This window comes from Puma concolor, chromosome C2, assembly GCF_028749965.1.
Source record: "Puma concolor isolate L17-30 chromosome C2, mPumCon1.1.hap2, whole genome shotgun sequence".
Classification (NCBI taxonomy): domain Eukaryota; kingdom Metazoa; phylum Chordata; class Mammalia; order Carnivora; family Felidae; genus Puma; species Puma concolor.
Window position 1 is genome coordinate 37516929 of NC_141675.1, and position 20514 is coordinate 37537442.

The 20514-nt window shown below is 37.2% G+C and overlaps 1 protein-coding gene across 7 annotated transcripts in view; it reads right to left on the reverse strand.

Annotated features, from left to right (window-relative positions):
* The window catches only part of TFDP2 (transcription factor Dp-2), a 174100-nt gene that overhangs the window by 65441 nt on the left and 88145 nt on the right, over positions 1–20514 (reverse strand). For 2 of the 7 annotated variants that reach the window (XM_086674438.1, XM_086674439.1), the window contains one exon: positions 6624–6708. The exons of 4 other annotated variants lie outside the window; for them this stretch is intronic. In XM_086674438.1, coding sequence (XP_086530564.1) covers positions 6624–6654 — 31 coding nt within the window. In that variant the 5' untranslated portion in view covers positions 6655–6708. Of the gene's footprint in view, positions 1–6202; positions 6250–6623; positions 6709–20514 lie in introns of those variants that run through there. One more of the 7 variants, XM_025913430.2, reaches the window with a different exon arrangement.

Below are 20514 nucleotides of genomic sequence, written 5' to 3' on the forward strand. Positions count from 1 at the left end.
AATTTATTCAATGTGAGAAGTAAAAGATCCATTCCCCCCCCCCCCCCAATGGTTACTTTTAATAATCTACTTTCCCTCCCTTATGCTGATATGAAACATTACTTTGATTGTTTACTCATTTGGGTCAATTTATTAACTTTCTATTCTGCTCCACAGATCTGCCTATTTATGTGACAGAATCACATGCTTTTATTTCATTCGTGATTAACATTTCCACCAGAGAGTAAGCAGAGTCAGAAATGGAAAGTGTCAAGCATTTCTTTCTTTCCTGCACTAACCTTTTAGCTATTTGTTAGTAAGTGTTATAAAGAACTATCAATTGGTTTCAAATACAGTACTAATGAGGTCAAGTCACAGGTTGATTCTAGAATAGGCCAATTCATTTTGCAAACAGAAAAGACTCCACACCTTAAGACTGTAGCTCTAATTTCAGCCAGCCATCTAGAAAGCCATATACATCACTGAAGAGTGGACTAGAGAGAAACAATACGGATGGCTTAGAGAATATCTATCACTTTTATTTGACAAGTAACTCAGGCTCAATAGTTCCACACACTATCTTCATAAATAAAACACATTAATAACTCATAGTTATTTGAAAAGACAGCATATCCAAATGGAAACACCAAAACTGTAAGATAAGTAAAATAGAGCATATCTACATAACCATAACCACAACATTGCTGCAAATGGGAGGTATGAGAAACAGAAGATAAATTTCCTAGTATCTCCAAAGTTTAATAGTTAAAGTGACCTCTAGAATCTCCCCCTCTGTACTTGGTTCTAAAATGGAATTCAAGCATTCTATAGTGCAGAGATAAGGACAGAAGATCTGAAATGCACATTCCTACAGATCATAGGCAGGGAAGAAAAGCCTCACTGTTTTTGCAGCTGTTAGAACACAGAACTTGTAGGATTCCCCCAAATGGACCATCTAACCAAAATCTTTCCTGGATCCAAAGAAAGAACCCTTGAAATGGCCCTAACAAGAAACAGGCTCTTGGCCCTAAGGGCATGCTCCTAAATGGATCAATAAATCTTTCTGTCAGTCTTTCCTACATACTTTGCCTAAAGGATCAAATCTGTTCTCTTGGCTTTGATAAGCATTTTTACATGGAGGACACCTTTGAAAATGATTTGCTGTTTCTCTGGTATCTAAAACCATAAATGCCCTGGATTCTTCACTTTCAAAGGAGAAAAGAATTTCTTCCTTCACCTTCCCATATGCCAGTATTTAAACAATGCCTCTTCATTTCTTGAATGAACTTAATTCAAGCTCTGATATCTGGAATATTATAGTTGTTTTCATTTAGTTCCTCAAACCTAAAACATCTTTGAACTCATTTAATCCATTCTCACTAGGTTTTCTTTGTAGGACCTTTTCCTTTCCTAAAATATATATATTTTCCTTTCTTTTCCTTAAATATATATTTCCTTAAAATATATATTTTTTCTTTTCCTTTCCTTAAAATGTATATATTTTAAGTTTATTTATTTATGTGGAGGGAGAGGCAGAGAGACAGGATCCCAAGCAGGCTCCACAGTTAGTAGAGCCTAACGTGGAGCTTGTACTCATGAACCATGAGATCATGACCTGAGCCAAAATCAAGAGTTGGACACTTAACTGACTGAGCCACCCAGGTGATCCCTTTTCAATATTTTTTAAATGTCTATTTGAAAATATTTGTCTCATCTATAGGTTTAATCCTATTGCTTTTTCACTGGCTTCTTTATCTTTAGTTAAAACATGTCATTTTGTCCTTTTTCTATGATCTTGCTCACTAAAGGAAACCTTTAAGTCTTAATTTTCTCATTTCTTTTTACATGCTTGATTAGAATTTTCCATTTTTTGGACAATATATCTTCTGATTAATACTTGAATAAGTTTACCATATGGCCTCAGACAGCTTGGCTCTTCCAATCTTTCATAGCAATTCTTCCCAAATGTGCCTGGTCATAAGATGCAAAGGGGGTGGAGGGGGCTAGTGTGCTTTCTATTCAAAATGCACATTCCTGGGCTCCACTCAACATCTAAAGAATCAGAAACTGGGTGGGAATGCATATTTCTAACAAATATGGGAAAGACTGCTTCAAGGTTCCTTTTTCTCTTTGTTCGAATTAAGGAAGTAATAGAGTATAAATAGACTCTCTATTACACTTATCTCTGTTTAAACTTTAAAAAAAAGAAAGGTCAGTGACCCTTTCTTTAGTCTCTCCTTCTTAAATGGTACAACTTTTCAATGTTTAGCATACATTTAACCACTACTTCCAGCACCATCACCACAGCCAATACACCCACCAGATGGCACACGGGCACTGCGTGCATGCCTAGTAAAAGAGTGAGAGGAAGACAGCACATTTTATCTTACACCAACAGCCACTGAATGGCTAGAATAGATCAAGGCAGCTGTGTGCAACCACAAGGATCAGAATTTACAAGGATCAGAATATACAAGCACTCTTAATCATCCTCATGAAGAAGCTCACAACCCCTTTAAGATGGTAACCTGCCCCAGACCATGTTAACAAATGAAATCATTTAAAATTCACAGTCAAGAGAGATATTATCCTAATTTTATAAAAGATGGCAATGACTACAGATGGACCTACAACTTAAAAGTTGCATTCTTAAATTTAAAACTTTAGGACACCTAAACTCAAAAAGACCAAAGACCACCCATGAATTAGAGTTTTTCAAAGCAGTTCTGTTCCCTAGCAAATTAAAAAGGGCATCAATGTATTCCATAATACAATACTCAAAATTGCAATGATCAATATTACTTTACCGATACGTTCCATTTGAGAGCTATTATCAAAGCTACATCTAAATCATATTTTGAAGAGCAAAAACATCTTAAAGTCAGACATCAATATCAACAATAATCCTTTAATCAAAATCTTATTCATTAAAACATTAAAAAAAAAAAGATTTTGCAAATTTTTAGAAATAAGTTCCCTGGGTCTACTTGACACACAGTAAGCGCTCGGTTAGCAGTCTCTTCATTTTTCTGCCAAACTGCCAAAAGAGTGACAAACTTTGCACCATAAGTGAGCAAAATGTCCAAAACAAAGGCCCCTACTGATAGTCTTTAGCTTCAGAGTCAAGATCCAAAAGTTTATTTGCAAACTACTTGCTTGAAACTTGGTAGAAAGAAGTAATGCTACCATTACAGGATAGGTTCCTGGATCCATCCACAAGAGTTAACTCATAATATACTTGAAGCACAATATTCATACTATTTTATCTGCTCCTAAACAACGATGTAAAAGATTTTCTTTTCCGAAAAATGCAGGGATCAGGCAAATCTTCCCTCTGACCTCCACTTCACAAAAAAAGGAGATTTCCAGGTTGCTGTTGTTTCTAATTGCACACATATATGTAAGGCAGAAAGAATGTCTACACCAGTCACTCTCTGGGTATTCCAACTTGGAAAACAATGCAATAGGTAAGGCTCAGAATCCCCCAGACCTCAGGTTTGTCCTAAAGAGTTCAAATATACAAGGCAAGAACCACAGATAACTCACTCTAGAAGTCTGCTTTCAGTGTATTGCTCTTAATTTGAAGGGTTAACAGTCTCAGAGATTTGTGTTGTTGTTGCTAATGCTGCTAAGTAATCTACTGCCATGCCTACACTTATAAGCACAAGTGATGCACATTTTTGATAACTACAATCTACAAATTTTGATAACTGTATCACATGTGGGGCCGTCAATATTTTTTTAGGGCTATTTCATCAAACTTACCTATTACTTTGGTCACAATTGTAAAAGTTCTTACTTTAGTCATACCTGTATAGTTTGTAAATCCATTTTAAACTCCATAAATTATTTTACTTATCCTAGAGGAAAAACACCCCTCAACTGCTACCTACTGCTATTCCTTACAAAAGCAAAATATATGAAGATCAATTTGAGAATTGATATAATTATAATCTTAATTAAAACAATGATGCGAAAAGCTTCAAAATCTCTACATTCTGTCATCATTTGAAACAAAGAAAACCTTCAGGGACACCAACAGATCCCAGCTAAGAGCAAGGGAAATTTTTAATAATCTCCTTGAATGTTGATATCTTTTCCTGTCTTCTCTTTATACCAATTAAACATTCAGAAAACCACTCAATATTTGCTCCTTACACAAACTCTGAACTGTGGTTCACAGAATTTTTTGGCTATTATCTATTCTTACACTGTAATTTTACAGTGTAGGGCATGGCAAAGTTTTACTAAGTGCCTAATTTGTGAAAGATCTGGTGCTCAGGCCTGGTTTTTCAAGAGCTAACTCTAAGAAATGCATCAAGTTGTAATGTGTATAAATGCACACTACACAATAGCACGGAACTTCTCTTTGTTACTTGCAAATGGAAAGGTTTTTACTCATTATGAATTCCACAAATTCAAAAACTTTTTTTTTTTATTTTGACTGTTTTCATTACATGCATATTGCTTCCAAGCTCTTCCTTTGCTGCTTTTTTTTTTAAGCAAATAAACATTCTTCTCTGTCCATTAGCAACCAATCTAAGCTTACTATCTTTCTTTTTAGAGGCTAATTTTAATTAAACTTAAAATGTTTCTCCCGCATTTCTTATTCAAAGATCTTTTTTGGAGTAAGTCTCATGCTTCTTACTGAAGATAAAAGTCTCTCTCACTGTATGTAAATAAGGTTTCATAATGAAATTTCATCTTGAGCCTCAGTACCTATTGTGCAATTACAAACTTTTGCAACCTAAGTATTCCTTATATATTTTATAATACTAAGTTTTTTTCCAAATATTCTTTAGCATTTAATGATGAATTTTTTTCCATAACTTAAGTGCACTAAAGTTAACTTTCTCACATTTCCATTAATTACACATTAATTTTTTAAGATTAAAAAAAGCCTCTCCAAAAGGTATGCTACTCAGAATATGTTACTCTGATTCTCAAATTCTAAGTATAAAAGAATAAATTTTAAATGACTAAGTTCTATTTATCCCCTGATTAAGTCAGATTTATGATCTCCCCTCCCCATTCCAGCTACTGTGAATTTTGAATAAAACAACCTCAATTGTAACAGAAGAAACATCTGTTGCTTTTTTCTTCATAAGGGCTTTCCTAACTGAAAGAAAGGCTCTCTGCCTGACCTCCTCTTCCACTCCCCCTTCCCACCCACACTAAGTTCCTTAAAACTCTTTTTTAAGTAAATGTATTATTTAAAATTTTACTGTATCTACTTAAAATGTCATCATTTATCCAGAAACATTCACTTCCTTATTAAAATTCAAAGAATGAGTATGTTATATACATCAAAAAATAAGGGATGTGACTGGTAGAATATTAATTGTAACTGAAACGCAGACTTTCGAGAGGATACTTGAAGTGATCAACTCAATCAAGTTGTCACACATTCCGGGCTCACTCAGTATTGTTTAGGGTTAAGATTTTCTTCATATGGGATCTTGCATGCTATATTTTCTTTGCCAATCTAACGCTAACATAATGGCAGTCACTACCCCAAGAGGCAGACACCAAATGGTGCCACCCACACTCTCACACTGTGCCTCATAATAAACCATAAAGCAGTGGAATGCACCGGCCCCTTTATGAGCAAACAATGCCTGAGCTTCATTAGAATACAGCTGACATTTTCAAAGCACAAATACTTTTAAGAAAAAAGTACTAGGAAAGAAAGGAATGAAACAGCTATAAAAGCTGAAATATTTTTTTTTAAGTGTCAGGTTTATTTCAAAGATCCCGAGGAAGCATATTTTGCTGTTGACAATGTAAAAGTTTTCATAAATAAAAAAATGTAGAGTTAAGGTCAAAGCTTATTTTATTAACTACTGGAAAGAAATGAAAGTAAAAACTATCATTTGAATTGCAGTCACAAGTAATAACTATAAAGTACCTTCAGAATTATTCAATTCCTCAAATGCTTTCTTAGTTCTTGAACGAGGAAAAGTGAGCTCCAAAATTATTTTCACATTTTAATTGATTTATATAAGTAACTGAGTGATAAACTAAGCTTAATCTACCCCTCCCCCCCCCCCCACCCAACCCAACCCCCATACCCTGTAGTTTTCCTGTCTGCAACAAGCAAGGACGTCTTGAATTCAGCGTGCTCCTGGCTGTTTATCAACTTAATATTGCTGCTGTTGGAAGAATATAAAATAAACGCGGTAAAAACTCACCCAGCACTAAGAAACAAAATGATCTCTCTTACCTGGTCTAAAGAAGCATGCCTCTCACTGCAGTACCAACAACACTCTACAGTCTTTGTTACCATTCAGTGGAAACTTGAGACTGTGTCAGACATAAGCAATCGAGCGCAGAAAAGCTCAATTTAAAATACTCAATAAAACTAAAAAGATGCTCAAGAAAACCGTTTAGGTAACTGGCTTTCAAAAGACATAGGAGAACTGTCTAATGCAACAAAGATCATTCAAAAGAAACTGGAAGTGTAAGTCTAAAGACACAAAGGGGCTTTTTTTATGTGCAGAATCTTACTTTCTCATTAATTAAAGGTTGTTTTAAAAATATGCCTAAAATAAAAGTGGTAAAACGATAAAATGGCTAACTTCAAGCTAACATACTTTAAAATATCATTTGAACTTTAACTAGCTAAAAAATAAGATTAAACTTACTCACGAAATCTGCATAATTCGACCTGTGCATGTCAGGGTATTTGCTGGCTCCAAAGCAGTCACAAAGCAGGAGACCTTAATGCATCTTGAAAGCAGAGCAAAACCACCCTAAGGAAGGGGGGGGGGGGGGGCGGGGGGGGGTGGTGGTGAGGGGGCTGGGGAGGAGAGACTCTTGAAAACCTGGCTGGGGCTTTTCAACCTGTAATAACTGTCTAGCTCCTCTGGGAGGGGGAAAAAAAAAAAAAAAAAAGTCCTGGTCCTGCCCCCTGAGATAGGAGGCTATGTTTCAATGCCAAAATGAATGACAGGCCCATTTCTGATATCAACAAAGAGCAGCTTAGTTGTGCTCCATTTTTTTTCACTTTCCCACACAGTTAGAAGTTCCAAATTTTTCAGGTTAGTATCTTTGTATCTAGGGTTAAGTACCTTTGTCCATTTTCTCAAGAGAACCCAATTATGTTGTCCTAGTTTTAAAAATGATTAATTAAAAATATATACCTAATCATCTTACTCGGTTTTTCCTAGGCAGGAAGCTAAACAAAAGATGACCTCTGAAGTTCCTTTCTAAATCTACCCTTTGCAATATAAGATCACCGTATGACTATTAATATTAATAAGCTTTTTCTGCATCCTGACATGTGGGCACAAGGGGAAACTAAAAGTAGGTAACAAACATAGAAATAAAGTAACTGAGATAAAATTTTCAGTTAGCTAGATGTAAAAATCATTTACTAAAGTACATGTGTATGATTATACAAATTGAAATCAATAAACACTTTGAACAATGACATACATTTACTTAATGCCTATTATGAGCCAAGCACTACTTGGAGCTCTGAGGATATAGCAGTGAACACAACAGACAAAAGCCAAACAAAAATCCTTATCTTCAGTGAGCTTATTAGTTTATACTTCAGTTCCCTGAATGTACAACTCTCCTAGATAGACTAAGATAGCTCTCTGCTTCTTTGATTAGTTCCCATCTAATCTGAAATAGTCCCCTCTGAAAGTATGTCTTGACAACAGCTTCAGGAAGGGCAAGGATTCTGTGCTTTCTTCAGTGTTACATCCTTAGTGTCTAAAACAGTGCCTATTAGACCTTCAAACAGATATATAGTAAATTAAATAGATCAAAAAGAGCTTTTCCTTAGTCCATCTCTGCAGACTATGCACCATGTATTATTACACTTACATGCACGAGGGTATTAATTAACTTGGGTTGCAATTACATAATAGCTTAAAACTGAAAACACAACCTATATGGCCCTGTACCTTTTCAGAGTCTAAAATCTGTTTTTGCAGGGCACCTGGGTGGCTCAGTTGGCTAAGCGTCAGACTTCGGCTCAGGTCATGATCTCATGGTTCGTGGGTTGGAGCCCTGCGTCAGGCTCTGAGCTGATAGCTCAGTGCCGGGACCCTGCTTCAGATTCTGTGTCTCCCTCTCTCTCTCTGCCTCTCCCCCACTCGTACTCTGTCTCTCTGTCTCTCTCTCAAACAAAAAGTTTAAAAAATAAATAAATAAAAATAATAATAAAATAAAACCTGTTTTTGCTATCAAATGTGAGGTCACTGTATTTGAGTAAAAGAATCATTCAAAAAATTCTATGCAGTAACTTTTTGTGGATTACCAGATTTTAGAGCAGTCTGAATAAAAAAAGAATCTTGGAAATTACATAGCATCCCATCAGTTTTGTGTGTGTGGAAATAACTTTAAACTCTCCTTCTCATCATTCTTGATTGTCTTACTGTAAACCAGTGAGACACAGAAAATAAGTGTACACCTCTACCCTGTCAAATCAGCCAGAAGTCTTGCACATGTCACTCAAGGCCAGGATATTCAAGGGCTACATACCGTCACACCTATTCTGGTATAGTCTTAAAACAAAAGGAAATTAAACTTCTCAGCACTCAGATACACTCATCATACTTCCAAACAGAGTATTCCTCCCTCCCTCTGTCCCATCTCTAGAGATGGACGATGATTTAAAGTTCAAATATAAACTACCTGGAATATTCACATACTTAGCATGTGTTCTAACAATAAATCTAACAGCATCCCAAGGTCAGGAAGACATGCGATGACTGTAGTCAAGTCATGGGTGAGATAAGGTGGAGCCAAAGCAGGATTTCGTCAGGAATGGCTCCTGCAGAAGCGAGTTTTCTTTTCCCTAACCATCACTCATTCTTTCCTTCAAGAAGTACTTATTAAGTACTTATATATCAGGCACTGAGCTAGGCAACAAACTGATCTGCTCCCTAGAACCCCCATATCTACTCCATAGATGTGACCTTAAGCCTATTCCTATTCCTCCATGTTTCTGCTCCCTATTTGCCTTCATTGCCAGTGCCCCTTCTTTATCCAGTCCCCAGAACTTCACTTACACTGCCCTTTGATCTACTCCCAAGCCTTTAGGCAGGCAGCACAATTAGTAGCTTCTGTGTTCCCTTATGACCGTATCACACACTGGGGGGGAATTAGGAGTCTTCCTACCAGCATAAGAAAATGCATCTTGTGTGGGTCGTCTCAAACAATTTCTCCTTAATCTTACTTAGAAAATCCACTTAAGCATTGTATTATTTATAACTACTAAATATCTAGAAAACACCAAATGGGGCTAGGGATTCCTTCCCTCAGGTTTATAAGCTAATTCATTCAGACTAGAGTTTGCTATGCTTATTGGTAACTTGATCCCTTTGTGATTCTATAAGCAGAAATGATACTATGATAGTACAATAATAGTTTTTATTTGCCTATTCCTGCTAAAATAACTACCTATCAGATCCATACTGTGAGGGAGTGGAAATCACCTATGCTAATTTCTTATACTCAATCACCTTCTGAAATAAAATGTCTAATCTTCCTGATGAGAACTACATCTAATGCAAAGGGTTCCTGCTACCTCTTGCAGGAACCTATTCTTGATGCTTGTTTCTTTAAGATTTGCATTCCCTCTTTATTTATTTATTTTTTTTATTTTTTTTTTTAAATTTTTTTTTCAACGTTTTTTATTTTATTTTTGGGACAGAGAGAAACAGAGCATGAACGGGGGAGGGGCAGAGAGAGAGGGAGATACAGCATCGGAAACAGGCTCCAAGCTCCGAGCCATCAGCCCAGAGCCTGACGCGGGGCTCGAACTCCCGGACCGCGAGATCGTGACCTGGCTGAAGTCGGACGCTTAACCGACTGCGCCACCCAGGCGCCCCTGCATTCCCTCTTTAAAGGGTATTAGCTATTTCTCTGGCTTTATCACCACTCTGTAGATGACAATGAAAATTTATACTTCTACCTCTAGGCTTTCCTATTCTGCTCTACTCTAAACTCTTATTTATAACTGTCTACTGGACATCTCTGTCTCTATGTCCCACACTCTCAAGTCAATTTCTGCAGTAGTGAACGCCATGTCTACCTTCCCAAATCAGCTCATCCTCCTATGTTCCCCATTCTCATTAAAGGCATATTCATCCAAAATAGAAAGTGATTTTCTATTCTTGTCTCTTCCTCACCATTCAAATGCCCACATTGTTTCCAGTGTTTTTCCTAAACCACACATCATTTTCCTGGTTTAAAAATGAAAGAAATAAGAAATACAACTGATGACCTCCGGATTACTCTATCAAAAATAGTGGTAGCCTTAAGCCACATGTGGCTATTTAAATTTAAATTGATTAAAGTTAAATAAAATGCAAAACTCAATTTGTCAGTTGCACTATATACATGTTGGGTCCTCAACAGCCACATGTGGCTAACAGCTTGCAGATACAGAACATTTCCATCATCATGGAAAGTTCTATTAAACATCTCTGGTCTAGACAATAACAGCAAACTACTTAAAACAGTAATCTAAATTTTCCTTGATTTGGCCCATTATCTTCTATCTTAGAAGGTATCAAACCTTATCTTCTACCTAAAACTTAACCACAACAAAAAACCAAACAACCTGATTCAAAAATGGGCAAAGGACTTAAATAACCATTTTTCCAAAGAAAATATACAAATAGCCAATATGCACATGAAAAGATTTCAATATCTCTAATCTCTAGGGAAATGCAAATTAAAATTATAATGAGGTATCACCTCATAAGCATTAGGATGGCTACTATCAAAACAACAGAAAATAAGTGTTGACGAGGATGTGCGGAAATTGGATTCTTTGAGCACTGTTGATACAATGTAAAATGTACAGCTACTATGGAAATCAGAATGTTGACACCTCAAGAAATTAAAAACAGGATTACCATATGATTCCACTGGGTCAACTCCACCTCCAGGTATATAGTCAAAAGAATTGAAAGCAGGGCCTAATAGAGACATTTGTACTTCCATGTTCTTAGCAGCATTATTCATAATGGCTAAAACACAGAAGAACCCCATGTGTCCACTGATGCACGAATGATAAGCATAATGTAGTAAATACATACAATAGAATATTACTCAGCCTTAAAAAGGAAGAAAATTCGGGGTGCCTGGGTGGCTCAGTCTGTTAAGTATCCTACTTCAGCTCAGGTCATGATCTTGCACTTCGTGAGTTCGAGCCCATTGGGCTCTCTGCTATCAGCATGGAGCCCACTTTGGGATTCTCTGACCCCCTCTCTCTCTGCCCCTCCCCACTTGTGCTCTTTGTCCCAAAATTAAATAAACATTAAAAAAAAAGGAAGAAAATTCTGAGACATGCTACAACACAGATGAACCTTAAGGACAGTACACTATGTCACATAGAGACACATTGTAGGATTCTACTTACATGACTACTTAGAGTTGTCAAAATCATAGAGACATAAAGCAGAATTGTGGCTGTCAGGGGCTTAGGGAGGGGAGAATGGAGAGTTACTATTTAATGGGTAAAGAGTTCAGTTTTGCAAGATGAAAAATTATGGAGATGGATGGTATGATGGTGGCACAACACTATCAATGCATTCGGTACCACTGAATGGAATCTTTAAAAATGGCTAACAGGATAAGTTTTATATTATGTCTATTTTACTCTAATAAAAACATTAAAAAAAAAAAAACAAGAGGCGCTGGGTGGCTCAGTTGGTCAAGTGACTGACTCTTGATTTTGGCTTAGGTCATGATTTCACAGTTTGTGAGACTGAGCTCTGTGTTGGGCTCTGGCTCCACGCTGTCAGCACGGAGGCTGCTTGGGATTCTCTCTCTCCCTCTCTCTCTGCCCCCCCCCCCCCACTTGTGTGCACACTCTCTCAAAATAAATATGTTTTAAAAATTAAAAAAAAAATGTAGGAACAGGAGCAGAGGGCACATGGGAAATCTGCACCTTCCCCTTAATTTTACTATGAACCTAAAACTTTGCTGATAAAATAAAGTCTACTTTTTAAAAAACACATACAACAGTCTTGTGAAAATGTCTTTTCTCCTCTGCTTTACTTCTTCAGTCTACCCACTCCTCTGCATCCATTAGTAGCTCCACCTCTATTATAAGAGCTTCTTTTACTTCTTGAGTCTAACCCAACCTCCTACCTCTATATTCAACATTAAATACATTAAAATATCAAGACCAGGACAGCTAAGATCAATGTGTTATAAAAATAATTTTGGTACAATCTACATTAATTACATGACGATTCTGGTTTTTTTTTTTTTTTTAGTTTATTTATTTTGAGAGAGAAAGAGAGAGAGTGAGCTGGGGAGGGGCAGAGAGAGACAGAGAGAGAGAGAGAGAGAAAGAGAGAGAGGGAGAGGGAGAGAGGGAATCCTAAGCAGGCTCTACGCTGTCAGTGCAGAGGCTGATGCGGGGTTCAAACATGATCATGACCTAAGCCTAAATTAAGAGTTAGACGCTGAATGAATTGAGCCACCCAGGTGCCCCAAATTACGTGATAAATTCTTGATGAGATGTAAAATTAAGTCAGTTCATTCATTCTATGCATATTTACTAACTGTTCACTAACTGTTATGCCAGCCTTAAGCAGGGGATCTAAAAATACACTGGAGAAGGAAAAAATATAATCCTTAGCCTCAGGAAGTTACAGTTTAATGGAGGAAACACTATACACAAGCAAGCAAATATAAAAATGCCAACTACATCCATTACTAGGAAAGAAACTAGTGGCATCAGAGAGCTGGGAAGTGATATTCCACGTGTGTTCTTTAGACAAAGTGTTCTAGGAAGGTCTCTCTGAAGGAGGTGATATTTAAGCTGCAACCTGGAGGATGAGGAGGTGTCAACATGGTAAAAGCAGGGAGAGGAGCATTTCAGGCAGCACAGAACCGTGAAAAGGCTCACATAACACCTATAATCTTAAAAGTAAAGCAAATAAACTGAGGAAGCCAAATAAAATTCACATGAGGGATTGGCTCTAGGAGAAAAGTAACTGACTAATTTTTATCTTTTGCACAAAACAGTAGAAGGAAACTATTTCTTATTTTCTTGTCTGAGGCTACAGCAAAGAACATGGGGAATGAATCAGGATTATGGATGCCATTCTGAGAATTCTAAAAAGAAACACAAGGATTATCAGACCTCAACAAATATTCTCTAAAACACATCATGAATGTACAATATTCCACTGTGCAGATGTGTCATATTTTATTTCCCTATAAGTGGATATTTACACAGTCTCTATATTTTGCCATTATACATAATTATGTAGTAAACACTTCTACACTCAAATCTCTTATTTTTTATTTTATTTTTTTGTATTATTTTATTTTTATTTGAGAGAGAGAGAGACAGAGAGACTGTGTGTGTGAGCAAAGGAGAGAGGCAGAAGAATAGAGGGAGAGAATCTTCAGCAGACTCCACACCCAGCATGGAGCCTGACATGGGGCTCGATCCCATGACCGTGAGATCACAACCTGAGCCAAGATTAAGAGTCAGACGCTCAACTGGCTGAGTCACCCAGGTGCCCCTCAAATCTTTAATTTTTTTCTAATGACAAACTCTCAGAAGGGTTTTTACTAGGTGAAAGCATATCAACTGTTTTCAGGAGTTTGATGTGTATTACCAATTTGCTATTTGCTTCTTGGAGGACTTATACTGACACTCCTAACAGAAGTAGATATGAAGAATAAGAAATAGATAAGAAGATGAGAATAAATACAAGTAGACTAAGAAGTGGATAAGAAGAGGTGCCTGGCTGGCTCAGTCAGTTAAACATCCAATTTTGGCTCAGGTCATGATATTGCAGTTTGTGACTTCAAGTCCCATGTCGGGCTCTGTGCTCACAGCTTAGAGCCTGGAGCCTGCTTTGGATTCTGTGTCTCCCTCTCTCTCTCTCTTTGCCCCTCCCCTGTTTGTGCTCTGTCTCTCTCTCAAAAATAAATAAACATTAAAAAAAAAAAGAAGTGGATATGATATGAAGATACCAATTTCCCACACTTTTGCCAACAAGGTCAAAATTTTAAAGAAACTTTTGTTAATTTGACAGAGGAAAAAAGATTTTTTTTTGAAATAACTTTTTACATGATGTTCAAAATTTGCACATGCACATTGCAGAAAAACAGAAAATACGTAATTAAAACACCCAGAAATAATTATAATTAATGTTTTACATACATATATCAAGTCTTTTCCTATGCTACATATTTTTCTTTTTCTAAAAAAAGCAGGGGGAGTGATCATGCTATATCCATGCTGGTTTAATTTTTTTAATATAATAAATTATTTAGTTTGTAACATCTATAGAATACCATCATACAACAGTGTCACAATGCTCAACTAATTATCTAACTGCTTCCAATTTTTCATTCTCATCAACAATGCTGTGGTAAATATTCTTTGCCAAAATCTTCCCACAGATCTTCTTTAATCAGGATAAATCCACAGAAGAGAAAATCTGAGCCAGACTTTGCCTATTTTGAAGATTTTTGATAGGCACTGAGCAAATTATCCTCCAGAGAGGTTGTATCACTCTGAGTCCCTAGACCATCCTCTACTACCCCAAGGTGGGTATTAACAACAACAAAACAGCAAAATCTTTGCTGAACTGACTGGCAAACATTGGCTTTTGTTATTTAAATTTGCATTTTGGGGCGCCTGGGTAGCTCAGTTGGTTAAAGCGTCAGACTTTGGCTCAGGTCATGATCTCACAGTTCGTGGGTTCGAGCCCCGCATCAGGCTCTGTGCTGACAGCTCGGAGCCTGGAGCCTGCTTCTGATTCTGTGTCTCTTCCTCTCTGGGCCCCTCCCCTGCTCATGCTGTCTCTCTCTGTCTCTCAAAAATAAATAAATGTAAAAAAAAATTTAAAATAAAATAAAATAAATTTTCATTTTGATTACTGGTCCGGTTGAATACATGTTTATATTTTTATTATCCATTTACATTTCTTTTGTGAATTTTCCATACTGCTACTCTGTTTTTTTCTTATAATGCCAATATTTAATGTATTTATTTGTTTTATATGTAGTTATGTTTACTAAGCCTCTGCTGGTTTGTGAAGTTTCTCAAATCTGCCTTGGTTTTGATGGCCTTGACAGTTTTGAGAAGTATTAGGCATTTTGTACAATGCCACTCAATATGGGTTTGTCTGATTTTTTCTCATTGTTAGACTAGGGTTATGAGTTATAGGGAAGAAGATGTCATCACATCATATCAAGGGCACCTGCTATCAACATGACTTATGGCTGAGAAAGTGAACTTTGAGGATCAACTGGCTAGGGCTATTTTTCTAGGTGTCTCCACCATAAAGTTACTCTCCCACCTCCACCCTTTGTTCCCATAAACTACAATTTGGAAACACCACACTAAGTGCAGCCCATATTCAAGGCAGGGTTGGAGAGTTTACACTCTACCTCCTTGAGGGAGAAGTGTCTCAATCAGTGTCTAAGTAAATTATTTGGAATTCTGTATGGAGACTTGTCTCTTCTCCCTCACTTATTTATTCAATCACTATTTATATGAGTATGTACTCATGTATTTTTATTTTTTTAATGTTTATTTGTTTTTTGGACAGGGGAGGGACAGAGAGAGAGAGACAGAGAGAGAGACAGAGGATGTGAAGCAGGCTCTGTGCTGACAGCAGAGAGCCCAGTGTGGGGCTCAAACTCATGAACCATGAGATCATGACCTGAGTGGAAGTTGGACACTTAACTGATGGAGCCACCGAGGCGCCCCTCACGTATTTTTATTTCATACCTTAGGTTAAAATCCAACATCGCCCTATTTATTTTGCTGCTCAAATTGCTCCACTTTTGGCCACTGGGAACTTTTTCAAGTTGGCTCCTGTGTCGCTCTGCAGGATCCACTTTCTTTGGTAGCACTTCCTTACTTTCTGGTATGATAAGGCACTCCAGCTTCATCTTGTGTATTTCCTACCCCAAACCTAGATTAGCTATTTTTCTATTTTATTTTTATTTTTTAAAATTTTATTTTAGAGAGAGAGTGTGAGAGTGCGAGTGGGGGAGAGGCAGAGCAAGAGGGAGAGAATCTCAAGCAGGCTCCAGGTAGCACAGAGCCCAACTCGGGGCTGGATCCCATGAGACTTGAGATAATGACCTGAGCTGATATCAAGAGCTGGACACTTAACTGATTGAGCCACCCAGGTGCCCCTACATTAGCTATTTTTCTAAGGAGTCTTAGAGAATAGTATTAGAAACCAAAATCTGGGGGTCCCTAGATGGCTCAGTCGGTTAAGTGTCTGACTTTGGCTCAGGTCATGATCTCACGGTCATGATCGTGAGTTCGAGGCATGTGTCGGGCTCTGTGCTGACAGCTCAGAGCCTGGAGCCTGCTTCAGATTCTGTGTCTCCCTCTGTCTCTGACCCTCCCCTGTTCATGCTGTCTCTGTCTCAAAAATAAATAAATGTTAAAAAAAAAAAAAAGAAAAACAATTGCTTTTTCTGTATATCACAGCAATAATAGTAACTTAAATATCACTTGGCATTTCCTTCATCTGCTAATACAAATATTCCAGACCTTACAAAGTCTCCAACAGCCCACACGGATTTCTGTGAGCCTCTAGAGCAGTGATCCCCAGCCCTGGCTGCATATTAGAATCGACTAGGAAACTTACATCCAAGTCACACCTCAGAGCAACTCCATCTGGATCACTGAGGGCAGGACTAAGGCATAAATATGGCTCTAAAGGAATCAGATGATTTTAGTGTGTATCGAAGCTAAGAAACACCACTTTAGTCTTTTACGTGGCTTCATTAAAAGCTCATTCCTAGTAAGTATTGCTGAGTAATGCTGCCTCCACTAGGAACAGATCACCTCCCCCTTCCTCTGTGGGAACACTGGTAGTCTATGAGATGCCAAAGTTTCAAGTTTTGCCTTTTCTGAAATAAGGAAGAATATTTTGCTCCCTTACTATATTATATTACCCTATAAGGGATACACATAGACAGTACTGCTAGTGAGTTAATAAGATCACTCTCATGAAATTATATTTTAAAAGCTAATTGTTTTGTTGTTTCATAAAAATTTACACCTACCCTATTCTCTTAAGAGTCACACATGACTTGAATAGGTCTGGCCATAAGACAAACTCTACTACCATTATGCAGTATTAAGAATTATTTCTAGGGGCGCCTGGGTGGCGCAGTCGGTTAAGTGTCCGACTTCAGCCAGGTCACGATCTCGCGGTCCCTGAGTTCGAGCCCCGCGTCAGGTTCTGGGCTGATGGCTCAGAGCCTGGAGCCTGTTTCCGATTCTGTGTCTCCCTCTCTCTCTGCCCCTCCCCCGTTCCTGCTCTGTCTCTCTCTGTCCCAAAAATAAATAAACGTTGAAAAAAAAAAATTAAAAAAAAAAAAAAAAAAGAATTATTTCTAGGGCACCTGGGTGGCTCAGTTGGTTAAGCATCTGTCTCTTGATTTCAGCTCAGGTCATGATCTCACAGTTCATGAGTTCGAGCCCCGCATCGGGCTCTTGTGATGACAGTGCAGAACCTGCTTGGCATTTTGTCTCCCTCTCTCTCTGTACCTCCCCACCTTTTCTCTCTCAAGAATTAATTAATTAATTAATTAACTAATTAATTAAAAAAGAATTATTTTCCCTTTCTAAAGACCAACATTTTTCTTGAAGGTTCAACCTCTTTCTTCTCTTGACGCACACTGAACATAATCACAGCAATACTAGAACCTAAACCTAGCTCAACTTCTGACTGACTACCTCAATCCCATAAACAAATGGCCTAACAAAAGAAGTGTGCCATTTCCAGGCATAGGTACTATTTACTTCAATCTCCACTGTTCTTTTATATGAAATGTCTGGCATTAAAACTGTAACACACCTACAATAGGGGGGAAAAAACAATTGCAAGAGATCAATCAATCAATTGAAACAGACTTATATATGACCCAGATTTTAGAAACATAAGACAAGGGCTTTAAAATAACTATTTCAACTTTCTCATTATTAGACTGGACAAAAATTTCTTCCTCTCTTTAATCTTTAATCACTTTAAGAGATAAGTGAGAATATAAACCAAAACACTAACAATGTATTATAGGGTTGTAATAATGTAAAAACAAAATGTATGCTAACAATGCACAAAAGATAAGAGAGTAGAAAAGGAAGTATACACGGTATGGTAACATTCTTTGAAAGTAGACTGTGACAGGGGCACCTGGGTGGCTTAACTGGATGGTTAAGCATCCAATTTTTGACTTGAGCTCAGGTCATGATCTCACAATTTGTGGGTTCAAGCCCCGCATCGGGCTCCACACTGAGAGCAAAGAGCCCACTTCGGATCCTCTATCGCCCTCTCTCTCTGCCCCTCCCTTATTCTCTCTTGCTCTCAAAATAAATAAATAAAACTTAAAAAAATTTTTTAAAAAGAAAGAGACTGTGGTAACTTAAAGATGTACTCTGTAAACCTTAGTGCAAACACTAAAAAAAAAAAAAAAAATTAAAACGAGGTATAACAAATCAGCAAAGTAGAAAGTAGAAATAAAATGGAATCACAATAAAAATACCTAATTTATCCAAAATAAATAAAGGGGGAAAAAAAGGAAAGGAATAGAGAACAGAAGGGACACACAGGAAGAAAAAAAAAAACTAGCAATATGGCAGATTTATTTATTTTTTAATATGAAATTTATTGTTAGCAATATGGCAGATTTAAATCCAACATCTCAATAATTACATTGAATATAACTTATCTAGAGACCCTAATTAAAATTCATAGATTCCCAGAACAAGCACTGTTACCAGGGATAAACATGGGTATTACATAATGCTATGAGAAAACAGCACAAAAAAACCAAAATAACATATAACAATCCTGACTGTGCATGTACCCAACAACAGAGTTTCAAAATATATGTAAGAAAGTGACAACTCAAAGAAGAAATAGAAAAGGCACCATTAAAACTGGAGACCAACATTGTTCTCTCAGTAATCAACAGAACAAGTGAACACAAAATAAAGATATAGAAATTCTGAGGGCACCTAGGCAGTTCAGTCAGTTAGGTGTCTGCTTTGGCTCAGGTCATGACCTTGGAGTTCATGGGTTCAAGCCCCATGCTCGGCTCTGTGCTGGCAGCTCGGAACCTGGAGCTTGCTTTCAGATGCTGTGTCTCCCTCTCTCTCTGCCCCTCTCCTGCTTGCACTCTGTCTCTCTCAAAAAATAAACATTTTTTTTAATTTTAAAAAAAGATATGGAAAATCTGAGAAACACTAGCAATCAAGCTGGCATCATTAATATTTATAGAACACTCCATTCAACATCTGCAAAATCCACAATCTTTTCAGTACACTTGGAACATTAACTGATATACGCCATATGACAGATCTTGAAGCAAACTTCAAAACTGTAAAACAAAGGATGGTCTCTGATCACAAAAGAATTAAATTAGAAATCAATAACAAAGATTTCTGGAAAATTCCCAATTAAACAACACATTTCCAAATTCATTGAAGGATACAAACTACCAGAGCTCACTCAAAAAGAAAAAACAAACAAACAAAAGAAACCCCCAAAACCAAAAAAAACAGACAACCTGAATAGCCCCGTACCTATTACAGAAATTTAATTCCCAGTTTAAAACTTCACCACAAAGAAAACTCTAGGCCCAAAGGTCTTCAATGGCAATTTCTACCAAACATTTATGGAAAAACTAATCTAATATTATACAAACTCTTCCAGAAAACAGAGGGGTAGAAAACATTTTCCAACTCATTTGATAAGGCCAGCACTAACCAGATACAAAACCAAACAAATAAATTACAAGAAATTCCAAACCAATATCCTTCTTGAACACAGTTGCAAAAAACCAGTTAATTAAGCCTTAAAAAGGAAGGAAATTCTGATACATGCTATAATTAGACAAACCTTGAAAATATTATGCGAAGTACAATAAGCCAAAGAACAAATAACATATATCTCCACTTACATAAGTTACCTAGAATAATCAAATTCATAAACACAAAAAATGAGACCCAATGGTTACTAGCGGCCAGAAAAGGGGGAATAGGGAATTATTATTTCATTGGTATGGAGTTTCTGTTTGGGATGATGAGAAAAATGGTGATGGATAGTGGTGATAGTTGCACAACAATGTGAACGTACTTAAAGCCACCAAATTATAAACTTGAAGATAGGGGCACCTGGGTGGCTCAGTCCGTTAGTTTGACTCTTGATTTCAACTCAGGTCATGATGTCACAGTTTGTGAGACTGAACCCTGCATCAAGATGCTATTCAGCATTGAGCCTGCTTGGGATTCTCTCTCTCCCTCTCTCTTGGCCTCTCCCCCGCTCACATATTCCCACATATGTGCTCTCTCTCTCTCCCTCTTTCAAAATAAATAAATAAAGTTCAAAAAGAAAATGGTTGAAATAGTAAATTTTATGTTATGTGTATTTTACCACTATAAAAAAGATCCTTAACAAAATGTTAGCAAATGATACAGCAATAGATAAAAAAGGATATTACATTATGAGCACATGGTGTCTATCCAAGGAATGCTGGCTGGCACAGACACTCCAAATCTAT